The 25316-nt window shown below is 42.9% G+C and overlaps 1 protein-coding gene and 1 long non-coding RNA gene across 3 annotated transcripts; one reads left to right on the top strand and one right to left on the bottom strand.

Annotated features, from left to right (window-relative positions):
* Positions 1-4796: 4796 nt before the first annotated feature.
* On the bottom strand, positions 4797-5999 carry LOC135561213 (uncharacterized). Its single transcript, XR_010459302.1, has 2 exons — positions 5912-5999; positions 4797-5765 (listed from the first exon to the last, which is right to left on the bottom strand). It is a non-coding gene; the product is annotated as an uncharacterized LOC135561213 (long non-coding RNA).
* A 264-nt stretch (positions 6000-6263) lies between these two features.
* On the top strand, positions 6264-21368 carry LOC115121800 (uncharacterized). Of its 2 annotated transcripts, none has more exons than XM_065002451.1 (6): positions 6264-6452; positions 6592-6654; positions 6926-7039; positions 20753-20803; positions 20905-20967; positions 21088-21368. In XM_065002451.1, exons 1-6 carry the CDS (start codon positions 6264-6266, stop codon positions 21277-21279), a joined length of 672 nt encoding a protein of 223 aa, XP_064858523.1. In that variant the 3' UTR covers positions 21280-21368. The 2 variants fall into 2 exon arrangements, with proteins under 2 accessions (XP_064858523.1, XP_064858524.1); XM_065002452.1 differs by having other exon boundaries at positions 20736-20803.
* Positions 21369-25316: the final 3948 nt, after the last annotated feature.

The raw sequence follows: 25316 nt of genomic DNA, 5'->3' as shown, positions 1-25316 counted from the left end.
AGTAATCCCTCTCACCCCCCTTAAAAGATTTAGATGCACTACTGTTCCACTGGATGTCATAAGGTGAATGCACCAATTTGTAAGTCGCTCTGGATAAGAGCGTCTGCTAAATGACTTAAATGTAAATGTAAAATGTAACAAAGCAGCCCACATCTCAAAGGTCTAAGCCAAGTTGCTACAGATGTGGGGGAGATAATCATCAGCACAGTGAATGTCGATTCCAAAAGGAAAAGTGCCACAATTGTGGAAAGGTTGGACATTTACAGAGAGTGTGTAAAGCCTCGAAACGCACAGCAAGAGCGCACAAAGTGTCAGACGCAGCACAAGAAGAGGAAGGTACAACTGAAACAGTAGTGGAACTGTTCACAGTGTACACAGCTCAACAACTAAAAGATGGAATCTATCTCAACATGGAGTTAGCGGAAAACCAGTAAAAATGCAGCTGGACACCGGAGCGTCTGTATCCCTGGTTCCAGAGAGACTCTACAAAGAAAAACTGAAAGAGTGCCCTCTTCAGCCTGCGTCCATCCGCCTTTCTTCATACACTGGTGACACTATTCCTGTGTTAGGGCAGATCCAGGTACCAGTCCGGTATGAGGGGAAGGAGTGGACGCTACCGCTTGTCATTGTTAAAGGAGAAAAATCAGCCTTGCTAGGCAGAAACTGGATACAAAAGATCAAGTTGAACTGGGGAGAAATCTTCAGTCTGAGAAATGACAAACCAGTGAGTCAGGCTACACTCTAACATGCTGGAGAAGCACAAATAACTTTTTAAAGATGGCTACGGTGAAATACAAGACTTCCCAGCAAAAGTCAGAGTGCAAGAAGGAACCAAGCCTATCTTTCACAAACCACGTCCAGTTCCCTATGCTCTTAAGGAAGAAGTAGAGAAGGAACTGGACCGCCTACAGAAGAATAACATAATAACGAAAGTAGCGAGGAGCGACTGGGCCGCTCCGATTGTTGTAGTCCCAAAGAAAGACAAGACCGTCAGAATGTGCGGTGACTACAAGGTCACAGTAAATCGCTGCATACTACCAGAGGAATATCCACTACCAAACGCTGAAGATCTGTTTGCCACTCTTGCTGGTGGGAAGGTTTTCAGTAAGCTGGACCTGGCATTCGCTTATCAGCAACTGAAGCTGGATCCGGAGTCAGAACAGTATCTGACCATCAATACACACAAGGGGCTATTCAGATTCAATCGCTTGGCCTATGGAATCTCGACAGCTCCAGCGATATTCCAACAAACAATGGATCAGATCTTGGACGGTATAGACCATGTTGTGTGCTTCATGGACGACATCCTCGTGTCAGCACCAACCATTGGAGAGCACCTTGTAGTGCTGGACAAAGTGATGTCAAGACTGGAGAAATACGGAGTGAGAATGAAACGCAGCAAGTGTGAGTTCCTCCAGGACTCAGTGGAGTATCTCGGATACAAGATTGATGCACAAGGCCTGCACCCAACCAACAGCAAGGTGGAAGCAATCGTAAACGCTCCAGCACCCACAAATATCTCAGAGCTGAGGTCATTTTTGGGGCTCCTGAACTATTACGGAAAGTTTGTGGCATACTTGTCCACATTGTTGCATCCGCTTCACCAACTGCTGCAGGCCGATACAAAGTGGAATTGGTCCCCACAATGCGAAGAAGCATTCAAGACTTGCAAACAGCGTCTGCTAAAGAGCAAGTGGCTTGCCCACTATAACACAGAGATGAAGCTGATACTCGCGTGTGATGCATCTCCATACGGAGTAGGAGCCGTCATCTCACATGTTCTACCGTCAGGTGAAGAACACCCTATTGCATTTGCATCACGGACTCTGTCACCAAGTGAGAAAAATGATGCTCAAATTGAGAAGGAAGCCCTGAGCATAATATTCGGAGTGAAGAAGTTTCACAAATACCTCTACGGAAGGAAGTTCCAACTGCTGACAGATCACAAGCCTCTGTTGGCCATCCTTGGACCAAAATCAGCTATACCAACCCTTGCGGCACTTCGAATGCAACGTTGGGCTCTGATATTGTTAGCCTACGACTACGAGATTGAGTACAGACGATCCAGTGATCACGCAAATGCCGATGCACTATCGAGACTACCGTGCAATAGTGACTCCGACAGTGAAGATGATAGAGCAGTCTTCGATGTCCATTCCAAGTGGATGGAAGTGTTCCCTACTCAACTGACCACAGCTGAGAAGACCATCAATCTTCTCAGACACCTGTTTGCATCCTTTGGACTAGTCAAGGAGCTCGTATCGGACAATGGCCCTCCGTTCACGTCAAACGATTTTTAAATGTTTCTCAAGAACAATGGGGTAAGGCACATCCTGTCACCACCTTACCATCCGGCATCAAACGGAGCAGCGGAGAGAGCCGTGCAAACCTTTTAAGAAGGCCTGGACTAGACTCGAGGTTCAGTCTGTGCCCATCCACCAAAGGCTTCCCGGTTCCTGTTTACTTACCGTAACACCCCACACACAGTAACGGAATGTATACCAGCTGAACTGTTTCTGAAACGCCAACCACGTACCCGCCTGACATTGTTGAAACCAGACTTGTCAAGCACTGTGGCAAAGCACCAGCTACAGCAGAAGAAAGCTCATGACAGACACTCAAAGACTGTCAGAGAATTCAAAGAGGAAGAGAGGGTGATGGTACATGATTTCAGACACCCCAAGCGCCTGTGGAACTCAGGTGTGATCTTGCAACGCAGAGGACCTTTGACTTACCAAGTCCAAATTGGTCATCGCCAGGTCAACGTTCATGTGGATCATCTGCTACGGTCCAACGCCCCAGCAGAGACATGCCGAGAGAACAAGAACTATAACGACCCCCAGGACTATTCTCCTGACTGTGGATGTACGGGAGAGACAGAGCCTGACCTTCCACCCGAACCTGGCCCACCACAGGAAGCCCAGGAGGAGCGGAGATATCCTATTCGACAGCGAAGGGCACCTCAAAAGCTTGACCTGTGAGTTGAGCTGGTTAAGGAGGTAACGGACAGTAAAACAAACACTTTAATATGTCCTAGATAAAAGGAAAGAAAAAGGACATTACCTGGGTTAGTTATTAGGACACAAACTCCATCTTCGGGGCAGAATAATCCCCTGGATTTGTGCTGGGCTCTGAAAAGTCTGCTTCAACCCAGTAGTTGAAAAATGTTTAAGAATGCATTGTTCAGATATTGCATTAGTAGTTACCTAACATATTTACCTTGTTCTCTGGGAGTTAAACACTATGGGGGAGGAGTGTAGTATCTGGGATCTACATCTGTTTATATTAGTTACTGTGCTGTTACTAAGCAGTAATGCATTACGGCAGTGTTACGTTACTACACCTAATAGGAAATGCACATGCGCACTGGAATGCCGGGAATTGTAGAGCACGAGGGGTTTTTGACTAAACGACAACTAACTGTACTCCCGTCTCCTGCCTGGTCATTTCTCCACAACACAAATATTACAAATACATGGGAAATGCAACTTTGGTATATATACGGGCTCACTGTAATAACACGCAGGGCAGAACAGAGAACTGACAAGATGTATGTAAGCAGTGTTCGTAGAGAATGTGCGTGGTTTAGACTCACCCAGCCTATTATTGATTGTTGTCGTACGAGCTGGTACCAGCCCCAGGGCGCTCCAGTTGATAGATGTAACTTGCTGTGAAGAATATCTATGCGCTCATGTTCCATACCGTTATCTCGTACCTGGCTCCTGTTATCTAACAAAAGACCGCTTGTTCTCGCAACACCCGCTCTGAATGTGCCCCCCCCAACTCATTGCACAGTTCCTGTCTTCATGCTACTCTGTATTTTTCCATCATGTGAAAGGCCCATGGCCTTGAAACTGTTAACAATGTTTCAAGTCAGCTATGTTGCATAACACATACAAACACACAAGCCAACAGCAGATAATATTCAATCATATATATGGTAATGGCTATAATGTAAAACACAGAATCCAACAATACGGTAGTATTTACTGCAGTATACTATAGTATAAATGCTGTGTAAAAAAGAGTAGTGTGTGTATATATATATATATATATTGCAGACTAGTATCCTGTAGTGTTTACTGTTGTGTTTTTGGGCACATTACTGTAGTATTCACTAAAGTGTTTTTGTTGCATTATCTTTGACATAGAAGTGGGAAGCCTTCTCCTTGAGGAAACATACTGCAGAAATACTAAAAGAGCAAATGTTCCATAACCTGTAGGTCTGAGTTCTGAACAGAGAGTTCAGCGCTTCTGCTCTGTTCTTTAACCATAGGGAACACAATACATGGTCAATACTTGTCATGTAGGTTTCTCACTTACAGGTGGCAAAAATTGGGATATGGGGGCAGGGTACTGTACATATAGTACGTCCTGATGTGACGACCCTCCCATTCTGTCTGCCGTATTATGTCTTTGTTCTTGTTTCCTTATTAGGATGCCGGGGGGCGGAGTTGGGAGGGTCGTCAGCTTCATGGGAAACACCTGGGCCAGGTGTCTCCCAGGATAAATAGACCTCTTCCACATTCATGGAAGAGACTCTCTCCATGCAGACACCTTTATGGATTTTGTTGTGTTTCTTGGTGGTTTTTGGGTTGTTTGCGACAGCACCTTTCAACACCCTGCATTATCACATTCATGCATGCAAAACACTCACTTACACTACTGATTACACACACCATTGTATATTTTCCTTAGTTGCTTTAGTTAATAAATATATATTTTGTTAATCCTTATCTCCACGTTGTCTCCCTTTGTTACGGGCTTTGAGCCGGTTCGTGACACTGACTCCTGACACTTGTTAAATCAAACTTTATTAGAATTGCGTTTAAAATCTTGATACATTTTAGAACACACATTTTGAAACAATATGAAACACATATTGCTGGGGAAATTCACAGGGACCACCACCTTTTTGCTTTAAGCACCTTTATCATTGGGAAAGTGAAACTATAACCAAAGCAAGATAATGATGATGGTGAGCACTTATGAATGCATTTTTCATACAAGCTCAAAAAACAAACATTAAAAGGTAAAAGATACAACATTCAAATAATAAGGTGAGAGGAACAGCAGGCTTTATTATAACTGTTCGTCAAATTATACATCCCGTAAAATAATGTTTCTCTTCTGATCTGCCCTGGAATGTTCAGTGCTTCCCGTTACCTCCTTCCACCTCTTCCTCTTTTATGTCTTCCTCTTTTATTTCTTCCTCTTTTATGTCTTCCTCTTTTATGTCTTCTCTTTTATGTCCTCGCTCTCTCTTTTCCTCTGCTCTCCTCTTTCCTCAATGTCTAGCTCTGCCATTTTCTTCAAGACATCATCTGTCGTCCCGACGCTCTGTCTCACTCTCTCTCTCAAGGCTGGGAAATCATTTGAGAATATCATTAACGTCTCACTATTACCCTGCACCATGATTGTCCCAGTATCATACACATTTATAGTGCCTGCCTTCGTTTTCAGTTGTTTGCCATCTTGAATTTTTCTCCACTGTTTTCCCTCAGGATAGTGTTTCAGTATTTCCTCTTCCCATGTAGAAACATTTGTTGTGTAGAAAATGAAGTCGCACGGAGCATTTTTTCTTTCATCACGATATAAAGTCTCAGGATTTCCCTTCAAAATGTTTTTTTTAAATTTTTCTTTTCCTTTTCATCTGTCATCCCCTCAGGATAGGGGATGAGGGGGGGCAATATGTTCGGTTGTTTTTCCTCTGCCATTTCTAGATGTGGCAACTAGATTTCCTTTGACTGTTTGTTTACTACCACCTGTAATAAAGATGAATGTTAATGTATTTATTATCTAGGTCACTCATTAACAACATATTCTCTTTCACAAAATAGCCAGGTTAAATATTAGGAGCAGGGCCCTGTATTTCCTTGACTAATATTGGAAGTCTTTAATCTGTACTCACTCTGGAGCTGTGTGTCCGCTTTCTGATCTCGTCTCTCAGTCTGTAGAAGATCTGTGTTCGTTCAGTTCTGAAGCCTTTTCCTCTTCCTTTAACAACCTCGGTGTAGCAGGAGATACAGTACTGTGTCCCCTCTTGGAAATTGTCGCCGTGTTTTCAGAGTTGTAAGGACAACTGAAAAGATGACCGTGAAAGAAGTGTAACTGGTGATATTTCCGCTGGCCACTCCCGTATATAAAGGAGGTTAAGGTGACGTGCCAGATAGACAGATACGCCTTTCTGACGTTCAGGTTTTGAATAAAAGAAAACAATGCTAATCTGAAATGTGTGAGTGAACCCAGATGAAACTTCAGGGATGAATGTTGATCGACTAGATATACTTGAAAATACGATGGTTGCCAATGATCAGGTTACATTGCTACATTGCCATTTAACTATTTATCTCTCGATCCCTCGATGTCTCTGTGTCCATTCTGGAGAGTTTGTAAAGCAGGGAGGACCGATCCCTGTTGTTCCCACCGCTGACCTCCAGACCAGAGTCGCTGTGAGCACACACACACACACACACACACACACACACACACACACACACACACACACACACACACAACCTATGTGGTATGGAAATGATGTAATGTGTTGGCAGTTTGATAACACATCTTTCCTTCCTCTCTCCACTCCAGAGTGCTTCTGAGAAGGACATTGTTCACTCTGGGCTGGCCTATACCATGGAGAGATCTGCCAGGGTAAGAGTGTGAGCGTGCGTACACGTGTGTGTCTGTGTGCGTGTGTGTCTGCGTGTGTTGGTGAGGTTCGTGCCGATGAGTCAGATCCTAGAATTTAATCATATGTTCTCTATGAGACAGACTGTGATAATGACAATGCCCCCGCCCTGGCCTGGGGCACATCTCAATCACACCACCATGTGTCTGTGTATGTTTGTGTCAGTGTGTGTGACTGGTTTTGCCAGTGTAACTGGTATCTAACTAGTGTTTGTGTGTTTTTGTCCCCCTGCAGCAAATCATGCGTACGGCCAGTAAGTACAACCTGGGTCTGGACCTGCGGACGGCTGCGTACGTCAACGCCATCGAGAAGGTGTTCAAGGTCTACAACGAGGCCGGCATTGAGAAAGTGAATAGTTATTTTTAGCCTCTTTACGATATTATTCAATTCAAATGAGTTTCTTCAATCTACAGGAGACGGAGCAGGCAGATTATATATTGTTTTCTTGGTTTCAGAACTACATTTTCTTTTGCAGCATTAGGGCCATTTATTTAAATTTGCCCTGCTAACTTTACTACTGGAGTGCAGTTTTTTTTCACCAGAACAGCTAGATATGTTGTGAGGTGCGTACTGGAGGCAGAGAAGTCAGGCGCAGGAGAGCGGAAACTAGGGGGAGCGGGGGAATCTATTAAAGAGAGCACCTCTAACTTTGTACAGTGCTAATACAATTAGTAATGCAATTAGTTGTGCAATTTAGTTTGTGTGTTTTTTGTTTGAAGTGCAATAGTTTCTTCTTTATAAGTGTGTTATTCTATTTGTGTGATATAGGATTTGTGCAATTTAGTTGTATTTGTGTGTTTGTCAGCAATAGGGCAATAGTGTAATAATTTGATACTCTTTATTTGCATTTATATACTACAATTTATTTATATTTGGCTTTGTTACTTTTTAAAATATTTATGAGTCTTTGTATATATATTTCTATAGTTTTAAACAATAATATGTATTTGTGTTGTTCCAAATAACTGAATTAAAAGAACAGTTAGTGCAGAATGGGGCTTTGTGTAGAATAACCAGTCTGGCTGCTAACTTGTCATTTGGCTCACAATCAAATGATGTACAGTACCTGAGAGATGGGTTCGCCAGTCATAGGGGACGTCATGCAGTTCAAATCCTGTCAGACCAGTCTCATTCTGATTAAGCTGGGCACAGAGGGAGTGTGACTTTGAGGACCAACCAAGTTCTGTCACATCCCCCAAAGGGTCTGACTGTTAGCTACCCAAACATCACCCAAAGGGTCTGACTGTTAGGTACCCAAACATCACCCAAAGGGTCTGACTGTTAGCTGCCCAAACATCACCCAAAGGGTCTGACTGTTAGCTACCCAAACATCAAATCAGTTTATCATTTACCGTCACTGAACAGACCAACTGGACAACATTTCTACCCTCAGAATGTTCCAGAGTGCCAACTCCACACATGAAAAAATACGATAGTGTAATAGTATTCACTGTGGTGTTTTTGCAGACATTACTGTAGTATTCACTGTAGTGTTCTGGCTCGTGGTGGCCCAATGACCTATTAAGACACTTCATGTTGGAGTTTCCTTCATTTTGGCAGTTACCTGTATGTCTGGATCACATGTTGGTCCTATGATGGAAATAGTTCTGCTGCAGGGTAGCACTGACCTGACAGAGAAAGAGTCATATGTCTAGAGAGACAATACCCCTCTCTCTCCTTTAGGCGTCATTCACTCTTGCCCTAAAAATCATTGGGTAAGCCTCTGTAGGGGGTCTGTGTTTGTTTACTGTGTACTGACTGTTTGAGTTAGACTACTTCCAGTTCCCATAGCTACTTAGTTGTTTCAGACTCCTACTGCCAAAAGCCAGGGTTGTTTAACTCATCGGTGAGAAACGGAGATGATAAGGGGTTGTAAAACCGCAGTAGGGATTATTCATCATCAGTGATGAGTGTTTCATCCAACAGACCCAGTTGTTTTTCCAGAGTGTTGTATCTGCTCTGTGGGTGTTTCTGGGGATTGAAATTGATGTCCTTGGTTGGTCTCTCTCAGGCCATAACCAGCCGGAGCTCTGGGAGGGGAAACAATGGTCCTGTACCCAGCAGAGGCTGAGGGGTAATCTCAGAGCTAACAGCACTAACAGGGTAAACCTGGGTTTACAGCAGTAACAGGCACCTAATCATACCTAAATAATGTGGGTGGTACAGAGAAGGACTGTCACCCACAGTTAGCCAAGATGGTTGTTAGTGCCTGTCCTTCCTGCTGGATCGGGATCGAACCCGGGTCTGTAGTGACACCTATAGCACTGTAATGCACTGCCTTACACCATTGCGCCACTCAGGAGGGCCCTTTGTAGTCAAAAGGTTTCTGACTCATATCGATGCCACATAAGCTGTTTTCAAAGAGTTACTTGCTTTTTTAATCAAATGGTTTCCCAGCTTGTAAGTAAACGTTTCACTCTAAAGTCTGTTTTTTCGGCACGTGACAACCACCATTTGATCTGATCCAGAGTGCCAGTGCCCCTTAGACACTCACTGTTTGGAAAAACAGGCGATGCGCTTTTGAGAAGAGGTGTGACCTACACAGATAATTCCTTCAGGCAGGACAGTGCAGACAGTGCAAGGTGTGTGTAGACTTTCACTAGCGACTGGAAAAGAGTCATCCAGGGACTCACCTCTCCAGCAAAGGGACACTCATTTTTGTCTGTTCTCCATTTCACCGTAGTGTTTTTTGCGGACTGGAGTCTGCAGAAACACTACAGTGAATACTGTTAGAGTTGCGTAAATTCGAATCTGGTATCAGGATAAATATAACAATGAGTCACCGATTGTTTACTATGTATTTTTTGTTAGCTAAGTAATACTGTAGTATCTGGGATCTACATCTGTTTATATTAGTTACTGTGCTGTTACTAAGCAGTAATGCATTACGGCAGTGTTACGTTACTACACCTAGTAGGAAATGCACATGCGCACTGGAATGCCGGGAATTGTAGAGCACGAGGGGTTTTTGACTAAACGACAACTAACTGTACTCCCGTCTCCTGCCTGGTCATTTCTCCACAACACAAATATTACAGTGGCGACGAGGATGGGATTAAACTACATAAACGGACATTGCTTGAAGGGAAGAATGTTGCGTGAGTAATGAAACAAACAAAAAAACTAAAAACAATATGTAATTCGTCAGTTATTTTTTATTTTCTTTCGCCAGTAGAGTAGGCTAACCACTGCTAGCACTGCTAGTTGTATTCAGGAGCTGCCAAGTAGCAAGACTATTGGAGTCCAGAATAGCGACACTGCCCTCTGGTGGTTAAATAAAAGAAACTGTCATTGAACCCATTGAAATTAGGCGATCTCAGTGGAGAAATATTGTCAAAGAAAAAAAAAAGGAAGAAGGGACGTAACACGGTGTGTACATTAATACAAATGAGTGCAGTGAATGAAGTAATTGCAGAAACTTCTGAAGTGAAGAAGTAGATGAATATTCAGAAAATTAAGGAATATAAGGAAACTGAACAATTAACTGTGAAAATGGCAACCATTTGTCGAGTACCAGAGTTTGAGGCTACAAAGAGGATTTTGATTCCTATTTGGAGCGTTTTGAGCGTTGGCTGGCTGCAAATTAAATCAAAGATGGAAAGAAAGCAGACATATTTCTCAGTGTTTTGGGTCCAACTGAGTATGGATTGCTGAAAGTCTCATTGAACCAATGAAAGCAGTGGAGTTGAACTATGCAGAACTGACTGAAACTCTTTCAAGGTATTTCAAGCCTAAGCCAATTCCCATTGCAGAACGTTTTTGTTGATTTTACCAACGTCACCAGAGTCAAGGGAAACCGTGGCTGACTACATCCTTGCTTTGAAAAGGCTGGCAAGTACATGTGAGTTTGCACGATTTCTTGATGATGCTCTCCATAGACAAGTTTGTATGTGTTCTCACAGGTGAAGCATATCACAGAAGGCTCCTGTCAGAGAAGGACCTGACCTTTAAGAAAGCCTGTGATATAGCACTTGTCATGAGCTTGCCCACAGGGATACTATTGAGCTATCGGGACATGCAGAACGTCAGAAAGGTGTTCACAAGGTCAGTGATGCACGTGGTGAAAAAAGCTCACAAAAGTCACACTTTTTTCAGTCCCGTCCTCAAGGTTACACAAGAACAAGGAACGCACCTCAGTACCTCCAGGCTCTGATCAGGCCCTACACCCAAACAAGGGCACTGGTGTCATCCACCTCTGGCCTGCTCGCCTCCCACCACTGAGGAAGACTTCCCGCCATCAGCCCAGTCAAAACTGTTCGTGTTTCTGGCCCCCAATGGTGGAACAAACTCCCTCCCTCACGACGCCAGGACAGCGGAGTCAATCACACCTTCCGGAGACACCTGAAACCCCACCTCTTTAAGGAATACCTAGGATTAGGATAAATTGTAATTTTCCTCTAGTTGCTTTAAAAGATTTAGATGCACTACTTTGTTCCACTGGATGTCATAAGGTGAATGCACCAATTTGTAAGTCGCTTGGATAAGAGCGTTCTGCTAAATGACTTAAATGTAAATGTAAAATGTAACAAAGCAGCCCACATCTCAAAGGTCTAAGCCAAGTTGCTACAGATGTGGGGGAGATAATCATCAGCACAGTGAATGTGGATTCCAAAAGGAAAAGTGCCACAATTGTGGAAAGGTTGGACATTTACAGAGAGTGTGTAAAGTGAAACTATACAGCAAGAGCAAGATAATGTCAGGTGAGCACAAGAAGATTTTTCAGGTACAACTGAAAAAGTAGTGGAACTGTTCAAGTGTACACAGCTCAACAACTAAAATGGAATCTATCTCAACATGGAGTTAGGGGAAAACCAGTAAAAATGCAGCTGGACACCGGAGCGTCTGTATCCCTGGTTCCAGAGAGACTCTACAAAGAAAACTGAAAGAGTGCTTCCTCTTCAGCCTCCGTCCATCCGCTCTTTCTTCATACACTGGTGACACTATTCCTGTGTTAGGGCAGATCCAGGTACCAGTCCGGTTTTAGGGGAAGGAGTGGACGCTCTCTCTCATTGTTAAAGGAGAAAAATCAGCCTTTCTAGGCAGAAACTGGATACAAAGATCAATAGCTCTGCCAGTTGAACTGGGGAGAAATCTTCAGTCTGAGAAATGACAAACCAGTGAGTCAGGCTACACTCACTAACATGCTGGAGAAGCACAAATAACTTTTTAAAGATGGCTACTGAAATACAAGACTTCCCAGTAAAATCAGAGTGCATTTAAGGAACCTGCCTTCGTTTTCAGTTGTTTGCCATCTTGAATTTTTTCTCCACTGTTTTCCCTCAGGAAGAAGTTTCAGTATTTCCTCTTCCCATGAAGAATAACATTTGTTGTGTAGAAAATGAAGCCGCACGAGCATTTTTGTTTCATCAAAGAAATAAAGTCTCAGAATGTGCGGTGACTTCAAAATGTTTTTTAAATTTTTTACTTTTCCTTTTCAAACTGAAGATCCCACTCAGGATGGGGATGGGAAGGTTTTCAGTTGTTTTTCCTCTGCCATTTCTAGATGTGCAACTGAAGCTGGATCCGGAGTCAGACTGTTTGACCATCAAGATATATAAAGTTTCTTTCTTCAAAATGTTTTTTTTATTTTTCTTTTCCTTTTCAATACTACACAAGGGGCTATTAAGATGAATGTTAATGTATTTAATCTAGGTCACTCATTAACAACATATTCTCTTTCAAAAATAGATTAAATATTAGGAGCAGGGCCCTGTTTTCCTTGACTAATATTGGAAGTCTTTAATCTGTACTCACTCTGGAGCTGTGTGTCCGTTTCTGACAAAGTGATGTCAAGTCTGTAGAAGATCTGTGTTCGAGTTCTGAAACGCCTTTTCCTCTTCTTTAACAACCTCGGTGTAGCAGGAGATACAAGGCCTGTGTCCCCTCTTGGAAATTGTCGCCGTGTTTTCAGAGTTGTAAGGACAACTGAAAAGATGACCGTGAAAGAAGTGTAACTGGTGTTAGTAATTAGATATGTAGAAGGGTGAGCCGGTCAAGGAACGATTCAGACAAAGTGGTAAATTGTACGACAAGCGACAGTTTATTCAGAGTGAAGATATCTGGTACAGCGTAATTACGGCTCTTCCGTTAGCTCGCACAGAACAGCAGGAAAAGAGAGAGTTTACAATTTACACAGTCCTTATATGTGGAACAGAAAGTAGGTTGATTCTAGAAGATCGGATCTTTGGATTGGTTCAGGCTGGGGTGTAGTCTGTAGTCTTCCGCCATTGGCTCAGTTGTCTGTCCGTCATCGTAGAATCCTCTTCGGGCCTGTCTGTTCTTGGTCACACAATGTTCGGCTAGAAAGGAGATTATGTGTGTGCGCCGGTTTGGCAGTTAGTGTGTAATGTGGGAGCTATCCTGTAGGGGACCCAACAGGCTTTACTGTGAAAATACGTTGCTATGTGTTGTCTCAGTTATAACAATGCAATAGCAATGTAATAGCAGTATGCTGGTCACCTGCATAAGAAATAGCATTTCTTTACAAAACCCTCTCTTCACATCTCACCAGAGACGTGACACAACCTAACTAGATCCAGACACAAAGAGAAACTTCTCCCAAAGGGAAAAGTTTTGTGATTCCCTCTCTTCACATCTCCTAAGAGATGTGATATAGTCCAGATACATTACTCCAAGCAAAAACGAAAACATAATCCAAAAAGGAAAAATAGCCTAAACTAGGTAAGTCTATACGGAAATGGCCCACAAAGAAAAATAATTGCCCCCTCCTCCCATCCCAGATGGGACACGACATACAATGGAGAAGCTTAATCAAAAAAAGCAACTGGATCCCCCTCCCAAAATGGCTGCAAAAACTGAAAGATGGGTCTCATGCTCCATACCGTTATCTCGCACCTGGCTCCTGTTATCTAACAAAAGACCGCTTGTTCTCGCAACCCCACGCTCTGAATGTGCCCTCCCTTCTGTATTTTTTCAGCATGAGAAAGTTCCATGGCCCTGATACTTTTAATAATGTTTCAAATCAGCTAGGTAGCATAACACATACATACATCCACACAAGGTGACAGCAGATAATATTCAATCATATATATGGTAATGGCTATAATGTAAATAACCCCAAGGGTGTGAACAAAAATTCAGCAATGAATCATATAACAGTTACAAAGTTTAGAATACCTTCATGTCCTCCATTTGATCCCACTATGTACTAGATTGGCTACCAGCCACCTAGGAACTTACAACCCTTATGTCAAAAGAGGACAACAGCTCATTCAAAAACAGAACAAAAGAAAATGGTGTGAAATTTAAGTCCCCCTTTTGACACCCGCTAGGGTGTCACTCATTATCCTTTATTTCAGCAGTCATAGCATTTCATGAAAATAATAAAACGTTTATTATTAATAACAAGTGATATATGCTTTTGTTATATGCTTTTGTTTCCCCCTTTTGTCACCCACAAGGGTGTCACTTATCAAAAACAGGATAAAACTTTATTGTTATTGACATGTAAGATGTAGGATAAAACTTTGGTCATGGAAAACAGAGTAAAGAATTATTAGAAACCATCTGGTCCTCTCAGCTACTCCTATCCTGTACCAGGTGGGCTCCTTGCCACCCAGGGACTATAAACCTTCACAACAGGGAGAACAAACATACTGGAAAGAAAACCTATCATAAAAATGTATAACAAGGAACTGTGGTGGTGTAAAATTATTCTACTACCTCACCCCCAGCATACCATGTGTCATCCTTAGTCAGTCCCATCCTCCCCTGAAAGCATGCTTCAGTATCGGCATCTCCAACTGGAGCATCAAGCAAAGGCATCATGCCTGAAGCCTTCACCACATCTGTAACAGATTTCTTAAAACACGGTATGATGCAAGCAGCACATCACATCAATAACAAATAATACAAGAATTAGGGTCAGAAATCCAGTAACCATCATACCAGTGTACTTACCAAACCAGGCCAAGAGAACAGACTCCTCCACCCCCCCCGTGGACCTCATCTTAGCAGATAGTGCATCAAGCCCGCCTTAGATATACTACCATCTGGACTGGTATTATTAGGAATATACGTGCAACATTGTTTACCGAACATCTTGCAGACGTCCCCCTGACTGGCAAGAAGCATATCCAAGGCAAGTCTATTCTGTCTGGAAACCCCAAATGTGGCCTCAAGCTGTTCAGACATACCAGTGAGTGCATCACGGGAGTAATTCACAAAACGCTGTTGATTATAGTAGATATAATTAATCCATGCAGTCTGTCTAGCATCCCCTATGGCTGGACCCATAGTAGGTAGTAAGTGCCAGAGTCCATCATTCCTACCCAAGGCCTGAAACTCATGAGGAATCCCCACTGGCACTCCCAACAGGTTAGTGTGTATGTCGACTACATCCTCTGTCCATGGAGCACTACATCTATGTCTCCCATGGGATGGAATGTTTTCAGGTCCCCTGGATACAGAACCCAACAGCTGTTCAGCAGCAACATCAACAATGGTCAGTGGAATTATCAAACTGGTCAGACCACACGTACCTTGCCATTCTCCTCTAAGAATGGGTCTCAGCACTCTTTTGGCTCCACACATCCACCACACATCAGCCAGACCACTAGTTTGGTTTAGGCCTGTAACTGGCCAAGTGGAATTAATGGTTATGTTACTACTGCAATCAGCTTCAGGCAATCTCCCATAATCAATGCCATTACCTGTACCCGTGATGCACTCGTAAATGCCCCCATATGCCTCAACACCCCAAGAGGCCCGATGAGGAGGTACTGCAGGAAACACAAGGCTCAAAGAGGAACAGAGGGTTGAATTGGGCTTAACCTGGTAAAAACTTCTCAGAATACACAACCACCCTCTCCTTCTCCTACAGCAAATGGGTGTGTAGCCAGAACAGGTCTAGCATGACTACAAATAATGCAGTCCTTTCTTCTCAGGGTTTTAGCTGTGTATCTCATATAAGACAGCCACAAATTGTCCCTACCATCAAAACCAGTCTCAGTGCCTAATTGATCCATAGCCGAATAGTCTAGTACATTAATTAATTAATTACCTTAATGGTATTTTTAACACAGTGGTGGTAGAGGAGTGTGTCCGGTTACCTCTGGTCTTGGCAGTACCTTAATAGAAAACACACCCATCATGTCTGTCCTCGTCCTTTGTAGTCCGAGGGTGTGAGTGCCTGCATCAGAGAGCTTAATAGTTTTGATGGTTAGTAGGATTTCATCACCTTTACAAAGTTCAACATTGCTCCCAGGTTTCCCCATATCATGGAAAACCTATCCACCTTTGTGGGATCCCCCATGCTATAAGGATACCCTCTTCTCCAATCCTAGAACTGTCCGAAGTCGGTTATCATGTAATCTCTACTCTAACTTCCTGTCTACCCAGATCTAGGGATCTCTTATGCTTATTTTGGAACAAAATACACATCACTTAGCCAGAGCCAGACACATCTTCACTTCTATGAACAAAAACAGGGGTGACAGGACAGGGAGGGTTACTTCATTCGAGAGATGGCCCCCGGAATTCTGTTAATTCCAGTTCTTCTCCCGAACACTGTTTATTGTCTGACAGTGAAAAAGTGTCTTACCCTCCCGCCGTGCGATATGAATCTGGGTAGCTCTTTCAGCTAGCTGTCACCAGGGGTCTTCTATGGTCCCCAAGCCTCTGGGACTGGATTGAGTGACTTCACCTGTAGTTCACCTGTAATGCATAAAATCCTGGACATACAGGCTTGGTTAACAAACAATTTCTCATATGTTTTATCTGATTATATCTTTAACTTCTATGCCCATTTGTTAGCTACATTTTTTTTATTATTAGTTTCTTATCCAATAGGCCCCATCCTATCCTAGACCACAATTTACCCAATCCCCCTTTTGATACCTGGCTCTGCCCAGGTATCAACCTTACCTACTCTAAATAATGACTTAGGTAAGATTAGTATATTATCCTTCTGTCTGACATCATCATGAAGGAGCGCCCCCTTCATTTTCCACATGTCCAACTCTCTCCCCTGTCTCCACTCAGCAACTGCTATCTTTGCCTATCCTGGCCCCCCTTTCAAAACTCTCCTCTCTTCTCTCCAACTTTCAAGGTCTCTGCAGTGCGGGGGAGGGCCTCTCCGTCTGCCTTTTCCCCTATCTGTAAAATACCATGTCTCTGGGAACGTGGAAATCCCCTTAACCCAAACGTTTACTACAAAAACAAAACCTAATAATTATGATAATCCCCTCAAACTCAAATAATTTGTCTCGATGTTTCATGTTTTATTCGTGTTTCTCCAAATTGTCTCCCCAAAAATACTTCTTAAATACCCAGCCATTAGACACACACACAACTGTGATAAACGTGCACTGTCCCTTTAACATAAAAACCTCAGCCTGCAATCCCCTCTGCGGGCCTTTCATTGTTCCCCATTATGAAAACAGATTCTAATGTTAGTATACCTTAACCTCCTGTTTAATTTCAGTGGTGTTATCTGAACAATCAAGTCAAAATCAATAACCGGGAAGAACTTGTGTAAATTAATTAAAAGAACAAAATAAATCTACCTTATTTCTCAGCACTTGGTTAGAACACCACTCCCGTCTTACATCGACCACACCCGTCGCCCTGTACCTAGTGTATACACTCGCTTGGTCCCCGACCTCATTCATACCGATATTAGTCCCCGACTGAATATCAAGCGTATTTCATGCACACGATTTGAGTCTCACAAATCTTCATTTACGCCAGTAAACTTCAATTTACATTACACACACAAATCTTCATTCTCCCCAGCAAGCAGACCAGTAGGAGATGCAATGGCCCCACCTTCTGTCCATTCTCTGTACAGCTTCTCACCCCGTCCCTTCCACTCCTTTCCCTCTCTGCCTTCATTCAATTCTAGAGTGGACTTCAGCGTTCTCAACACCTTTTCCATTTCCAACGACATTCCATGTACAGTACAATACTGCCAACAACCCACGCCTTTACTAAAACCCAAGTGGTACCCTTACCCTACGGCCAAATCGGCCCCCAATTATGTCTAAAGTAAGAACTCAATTATGCACTGTGGGTCCCCTAGGGTATTAAGAAGTCTAGTGTCCCCCGGATTATCCCCTTTACTTCACTACCCCATGTACTTCACACACACCTATGCTTTGTTAGGACCTTAAGAGAGACCCTTTCCCGAAGGCTAAATCGGTCTCAAGTCCGAGTAATCAATTTAAATATCCGTCATTCACACTTGGCCCTGCCTAATACATCACGTTCGCATCATATGGCTCTCTATTCGCACTTTGGTGATCACTCGTTACCCACCACTCATACATGTAGTCCCAGACTATCCATTCAAGCTTTGGTGGCCACCCGTTACCCATCATTCATACATGTAGTAAGTGTTCTCTGTTACCACCTACCAGCCAGGCATACTAGTACATCCCATACACAATGCACCATTAAGTATGGTTGATCAATAATAAAATTGCAGTTGCCAATGGAGATATTACTTTCTCAACTATTTTCCAATCTCACACATCATTGTAGTTTAAATTTAGTAACTTACATCAAACAGGTGTCTCACAAAACTAAATTTGGATAACTCCAATGTGCAGAACTTTAGTTTTTCACAACAGGTGTCTGCTTACCCTTTTTAGTTGACCGGTCAGGATTTGTGAGACACACCGTCCGACGACAGTACTGGCCAATCGGCTGGCACACCAATGTCCAGCGATGTACTTTTACCAGATCACGTGGGGGTACTTCCACTGTTCTTTTCCCCCTCCTAGATAACCTGCCTGTGCCCATTTTAACCTTAACCCCTCTCAAACCTTCTTTATAGACTTCCTTTGTTCCTTTCCCCCTGATCTATATTCAATTTTTTTTGTCTAGGAACTCATTAAACTTCAGCTTTGGAGTATTGGGGGTCGCCATTGTGAATTTGCTTTAATCGTCATTCAATTTAATTCAATCGGAATTTAATCGTAGTTTTAATCGGAATTCTCTCAGGCTATCTGAATATAGTTAGCATATACTTCGCCCGACGTTGATTAATACCCACGATGTATTCGAGGAGACACTGCTGCTCGTGCTCTGTCTTATCTCTGAGCTTCTCCTTAGTATGTTTTAGTTCGAGAAAAACGAATGGGTTGGTATAGCATTTGTGGAGCGCACAACCAAGGGATCTATTCGACTATTTAGTCTCAATATTTAAATATTATATTCAGATATTATTTCAATTATACATCAGTCATTTTGTTCCTGATTATACATTTAACACAGAAGTCATAGGTACATACAACATAGAAGTTTCGGATTTATCCAATAACCCTTATTATAATTCTATCTCTCTCTCTCTATCTAACCACCAACAATCTTAATGGAAACAATTACAACCACATTGCATTTTAATATAAACAGTTACAAATAGACAAAACAAGACAAAACAACACGTTATATCTCTGACCCCTGAAAGCCGACCCCTATCAGGGAACCTCTATCAGACTGGCCTCGACCGGGTCACGGGACAAAATTACAATTTCTCCCCTCGGCGCCAGGTTTAATGAATAGTAGTTAACTATCCCCTTACTGATCTCTATTCCTGACCCTTATCGAGCTGACCCCTATCAGAATTATTACACATGTCCGACCCCTATCAGTGAACCTCTATCAGACTGGCCTCGACCGGGTCGCGGGACAAAATTACAATTTATCCCCTCGGCGCCAGGTTTAATGAATAGTAATTAGCTATCCCCTCACTGATCTCTATTCCTGACCCCTATCGGAACTATCCAGGCCTTAAAGTGATCTCTCATCAATTGAAAGCTATCAGACTGTGCTGACCGGGTCGCGGGACAAAATTACAATTTATCGCCTCGGCGCCAGATTCAATGAATAGTAATTAACTATCCCCTTACTGATATCTCATCAATGATTTATATCACTCCGGCCGTCGCCGGATTGTTACTACATATGTTCACTTCACTGTTCTTTCGACTCGTCAGCAAATGATAAATTTACACAAGAATTCATACTTACTCGGAAATACTGATAAAAATTTAGACAGACTATACGACAATATGCTAAGTTTGATTTAACAGGTTTTGCTTACCTTATTTATGGTGCACCTTTAGATCAGTTTCCCGAGTTGAGCAGAATTGTTGTCCACCCCCAAAAAGTCTTCACTCGTCCTTCGTGAATCGTCCTTCCACCAACTCACCCCCTCTCTCACACCCAATCAGCTCACTTCGACTGGACCGTTAGTTAACTATCCTCTGCTTACCAAGTTCTGTCAGTAATTAGATATGTAGAAGGGTGAGCCGGTCAAGGAACGATTCAGACAAAGTGGTAAATTGTATGACAAGCGACAGTTTATTCAGAGTGAAGATATCTGGTACAGCGTAATTACGGCTCTTCCGTTAGCTCGCACAGAACAGCAGGAAAAGAGAGAGTTTACAATTTACACAGTCCTTATATGTGGAACAGAAAGTAGGTTGATTCTAGAAGATCGGATCTTTGGATTGGTTCAGGCTGGGGTGTAGTCTGTAGTCTTCCGCCATTGGCTCAGTTGTCTGTCCGTCATCGTAGAATCCTCTTCGGGCCTGTCTGTTCTTGGTCACACAATGTTCGGCTAGAAAGGAGATTATGCGTTTGCGCCGGTTTGGAGGAAGTGTGTAATGTGGGAGCTATCCTGTAGGGGACCCAACAGGCTTTACTGTGAAAATACGTTGCTATGTGTTGTCTCAGTTATAACAATGCAATAGCAATGTAATAGCAGTATGCTGGTCACCTGCATAAGAAATAGCATTTCTTTACACTGGTGATATTTCCGCTGGCCACTCTCGTATATAACGGAGGTTAAGGTGACGTGCCAGATAGACAGATACGCCTTTCTGACGTTCAGGTTTTGAATAAAAGAAAACAATGCTAATCTGAAATGTGTGAGTGAACCCAGATGAAACTTCAGGGATGAATGTTGATCGACTAGATATACTTGAAAATACGATGGTTGCCAATGATCAGGTTACATTGCTACATTGCCATCTAACTATTTATCTCTCGATCCCTCGCTGTCTCTGTGTCCATTCAGGAGAGTTTGGAAAGCAGGGAGGACCGATCCCTGTTGTTCCCACCGCTGACCTCCAGACCAGAGTCGCTGTGAGCACACACACACACACACACACAACCTATGTGGTATGGAAATGATGTAATGTGTTGGCAGTTTGATAACACATCTTTCCTTCCTCTCTCCACTCCAGAGTGCTTCTGAGAAGGACATTGTTCACTCTGGGCTGGCCTACACCATGGAGAGATCTGCCAGGGTAAGAGTGTGAGCGTGCGTACACGTGTGTGTCTGTGTGCGTGTGTGTCTGCGTGTGTGACTGGTTTTGCCAGTGTAACTGGTATCTAACTAGTGTTTGTGTGTTTTTGTCCCCCTGCAGCAAATCATGCATACGGCCACTAAGTTCATCCTGGGTCTGGACCTGCGGACGGCTGCGTACGTCAACGCCATCGAGAAGGTGTTCAAGGTCTACAACGAGGCCGGCATTGAGATAGTGAATAGTTATTTTTTAGCCTCTTTACGATATTATTCAATTCAAATGAGTTTCTTCAATGTACAGGAGACAGAGTAGGCAGATTATATATTGTTTTCTTGGTTTCAGAACTACATTTTCTCTTACAGCATTAGGGCCATTTATTTAAATTTGCCCTGCTAACTTTACTACTGGAGTGCAGTTTTTTTTCACCAGAACAGCTAGATATGTAGTGAGGTGCGTACTGGAGGTAGAGAAGTTAGGCGCAGGAGAGCAAAAACTGATTTACAACGGTGTCGTTTAATATCCATGAACCACCGTCAACAGAACAATACAATAAATGGTAAATACAAAACAAAACAAAACAAAACCCGGTAATACCAGCATACCGTTGCACAAGCACTACAAGAAACAATTACGGACAAGGACATGGGGGGGAACAGAGGGTTAAATACACAACATGGAATTGATGGAATTGGAACCAGGTGTGATGGAAAACAAGACAAGCCCAATAGAAAATGAAAAGTGGATCTGCGATGGCTAGAAGGTCGGTGATTTCGACTGCCGAACGCCGTCCGAACAGAGAGGGACCAACTTCATGGTGGAACCAACCTGATCTATGCGTTCACCTTTCTATTTCACTTCAGATATCATGATATGTGAAGTGGAATAAAATAAAATGGGAAACGTAGCAATCAGGCTGGTTCCACCAGGCTCGATTATGAAGGTAAATTGGGACAAAACTCGAAACTGTTTTGACCTTTTACCATGTCAAATGTCACCAACCTGATTCATGTGTCCTCCCTGTCCATTTCTAGGAATGCTCACAGAGAGGGCATGTCTGTGATGCTGAGGGTCCTCTTGCTGGTCTTCTCTATGTTGCATGTAAGGCTGCAAACTGGACATCTCCGAAACAATTACAGCAGGCAATCCTTGTAAACAATGTACTTCCTCATCTCATGAGCTGGGGTTGACTGTGACAGGGTGATATACTAGACAGCCAAGTGATGAACTGCATTCTGTTATAAAGAAAGGACAAAGCTTTTTGATAATGCACTTCACAACCAAAATGACTACTGCTTGTATCTGTTAGGCTGTGTAATTAACCTACTCGTTTATCATACCGGGCATAACATACATTACCGTTGTTGATGAAGCCATCTGTGTAATCAGGGCAGTAACTAGGGTCAAGCTAATTCTAGGACGTCACTAGTAACCACAGCCACAAAGTCATAAAGCCTGTCTATTCCTACAATTTCACTTCATAAAATGTGATTTTAAACCTAACCCTAATCTTAAAACACACTGCTAACCTAATGCCTGACCTTCATTTAAGACCAAAAAGCACATTTTTGTTTTCATACATTTTTAAGATTGACAAAACTTCATAAGTGTAGTAACTAATGGAAAAAAGAAGTCTATGCTTTACAGATGTAGACTGAATGTAGATCCAGATTAGATCAGATTCAGGCTGGTGACACCATTACGGGTTGTTGCTCCTAGTTCACTGTATCAGTCAGACTCAGACATAAGTTAGCTACCACCATAGCTGCATCCATTATTTAGTTTTGCACTAAAAGATAAAGAAAACACTTGTATGCTCAACGAACTAACATGCAAATCTGCCTTGTAGGCTAACATTAGCTAGCCTGCCTCGTTTTATAAAATAATATGGTTACCTCCATAACCAGCAATAACGTTATTTAACGGCGTTAGCTAAGTTATACCAGAAGTCATTATATTTCAGTATCTCTGGTTATACTGACCACTACCGGTCGTTGCAGACCAAGCAGGCGTTACTGCTGCATAATTGGGAGACGACGAACTCCAAGCACCTATTCTGCATACTAGCTGGGGTCCTTCAGCAGAGCATGTCAACCATAGAACTTTGGCTGTGGATGCATGATCAATCTGTATAGGGCCCGTGATCCTTTGAATGCTTTGGGGGCTATGAAACAATGGAGCCCCATTCAATGAAGGGAAGCGAAGTGGGCGAAGGGGTGATTTGCACGTGGAGCTTGGCAAAAGGGGGCATGATTTGTTGACATAATTGTAATCCAAACCCCACTTTAATTTACTCTTTGTGACACGCTGAGGTTCTAAACTCAGTTTTAGACGAGACTGACTTCATGACCAAAACGTTTCCATTTACATTTGTATTTTTTATTATTAGTACTTTTTACCCCCAATTGTTAGTTAGTCTTGTCCCATCGCCGCAACTCCCGTACGGACTCGGGAGAGGCGAATGTCGAGAGCCATGCATCCTCTGAAACACGACCCTGCCAAGCCACACTACTTCTTGACACACTGCTCACTTAACCCGGAAGCCAGCCGCACCAATGTGTCTGAGGAAACACCGTACAACTGGCAACACAAGTCAGTGTGCAAGGAGCCTGCCACAAGGAGTCGCTAGAGTGTGATGGGAGAAGAACATTACGGCCGGCCAAATCCTCCCCTAACCCAGACGATGCTGGGCCAATTGTGCAAATAAGTAGCTATGGGATGTAGTTGGTCTCCCGGGATCAATTTTGACATTAGAATAATGTTTGGCTCATATCGATGCCACATAAGCCATTTTCAAAGAGTTACTTGCTTTACAGGGACAGTCACTCTTTAATCAAATGGTTTCCCAGCTTGTAAGTAAACGTTTCACTCTAAAGTCTACAACTGTTTTTTTGTCGGCACATGTGACAACTATAATTTGATTTGATCTGATCCAGAGTGCCAGTGCCCCTTCTACACTCACTGTTTGGAAAAACAGGCGATGCGCTTTTGAGAAGTAGTGTGAATGGTATTCCGAATGGTGACATTTGCGTGATCGTTTTTCGGAGTGGATGCCCTGATTCTAGTTTGTGAGCTAGACAGGCTACTGCCTGGGAAGGTCTCCCACTCAGAACTACAATATGGGGAGGGGGTAGGTTGACCTCAGGTCTCCCCACTGGAAGCCCGAGGTAGGGGGAGCGGGGGAATCTATTAAATAGAGCAGCTCTAACTTTGCACAGTGCTAATGCAATTAGTAATGCAATTAGTTGTGCAATTTAGTTTGTGTGTTTTTTGTTTGAAGTGCAATAGTTTCTTCTTTATAAGTGTGTTATTCTATTTGTGTGATATAGGATTTGTGCAATTTAGTTGTATTTGTGTGTTTGTCAGCAATAGGGCAATAGTGTAATAATTTGATACTCTTTATTTGCATTTATATACTACAATTTATTTATATTTGGCTTTGTTACTTTTTTTATATTGATGAGTCTTTGTATATATATATTTCTATAGTTTTAAATGTTAATATTTATTTGTGTTGTTCCAAATAACTGAATTAAAAGAACAGTTAGTGCAGAATGGGGCTTTGTGTAGAATAACCAGTCGTCTGGCTGCTACCTTGTCATTTGGCTCACAATCAAATGGTGTACAGTACCTGAGAGATGGGTTCGCCAGTCATAGGGGACGTCATGCAGTTGAAATCCTGTCAGACCAGTTTCATTCTGATTAAGCTGGGCACAGAGGGAGTGTGAATGTGAGGACCAACCAAGTTCTGTCACATCCCAAAGGGCCTGACTGTTAGCTACCCAAACATCACCCAAAGGGTCTGACTGTTAGCTACACAAACATCACCCAAAGGGTCTGACTGTTAGCTGCCCAAACATCACCCAAAAGGTCTGACTGTTAGCTGCCCAAACATCACCCAAAGGGTCTGACTGTTAGCTACCCAAACATCACCCAAAGGGTCTGACTGTTAGCTACCCAAACATCACCCAAAGGGTCTGACTGTTAGCTACCCACACACCACCCAAAGGGTCTGACTGTTAGCTACCCAAACATCACCCAAAGGGTCTGACTGTTAGCTACCCAAACATCACCCAAAGGGTCTGACTGTTAGCTACCCAAACATCACCCAAAGGGTCTGACTGTTAGCTACCCAAACATCACCCAAAGGGTCTGACTGTTAGCTACCCAAACATCACCCAAAGGGTCTGACTGTTAGCTTCCCAAACATCACCCAAAGGGTCTGACTGTTAGCTACCCAAACATCACCCAAAGGGTCTGACTGTTAGCTACCCAAACATCAAATCAGTTTATAATTTACCGTCACTGAACAGACCAACTGGACAACATTTCTACCTTCAGAATGTTCCATA

This window comes from Oncorhynchus nerka, linkage group LG16, assembly GCF_034236695.1.
Source record: "Oncorhynchus nerka isolate Pitt River linkage group LG16, Oner_Uvic_2.0, whole genome shotgun sequence".
Classification (NCBI taxonomy): domain Eukaryota; kingdom Metazoa; phylum Chordata; class Actinopteri; order Salmoniformes; family Salmonidae; genus Oncorhynchus; species Oncorhynchus nerka.
Note: the sequence above shows the minus strand (reverse complement) of the source record. Positions and strands in the feature narration are given on the sequence as shown.

What these genes read in the sequence shown, in the direction of transcription:
- LOC115121800 (XM_065002451.1), top strand. Translation starts at nt 6,264, where the DNA reads ATGAATGTTGATCGACTAGATATACTTGAAAATACGATGGTTGCCAAT. An exon ending in ACGAGGCCGGCATTGAGAAA is followed by an intron (nt 7,040 to 20,752) that starts GTGAATAGTTAT and finishes TTTGGAAAGCAG; the next exon opens with GGAGGACCGATCCCTGTTGT. An exon ending in ACCTCCAGACCAGAGTCGCT is followed by an intron (nt 20,804 to 20,904) that starts GTGAGCACACAC and finishes TCTCCACTCCAG; the next exon opens with AGTGCTTCTGAGAAGGACAT.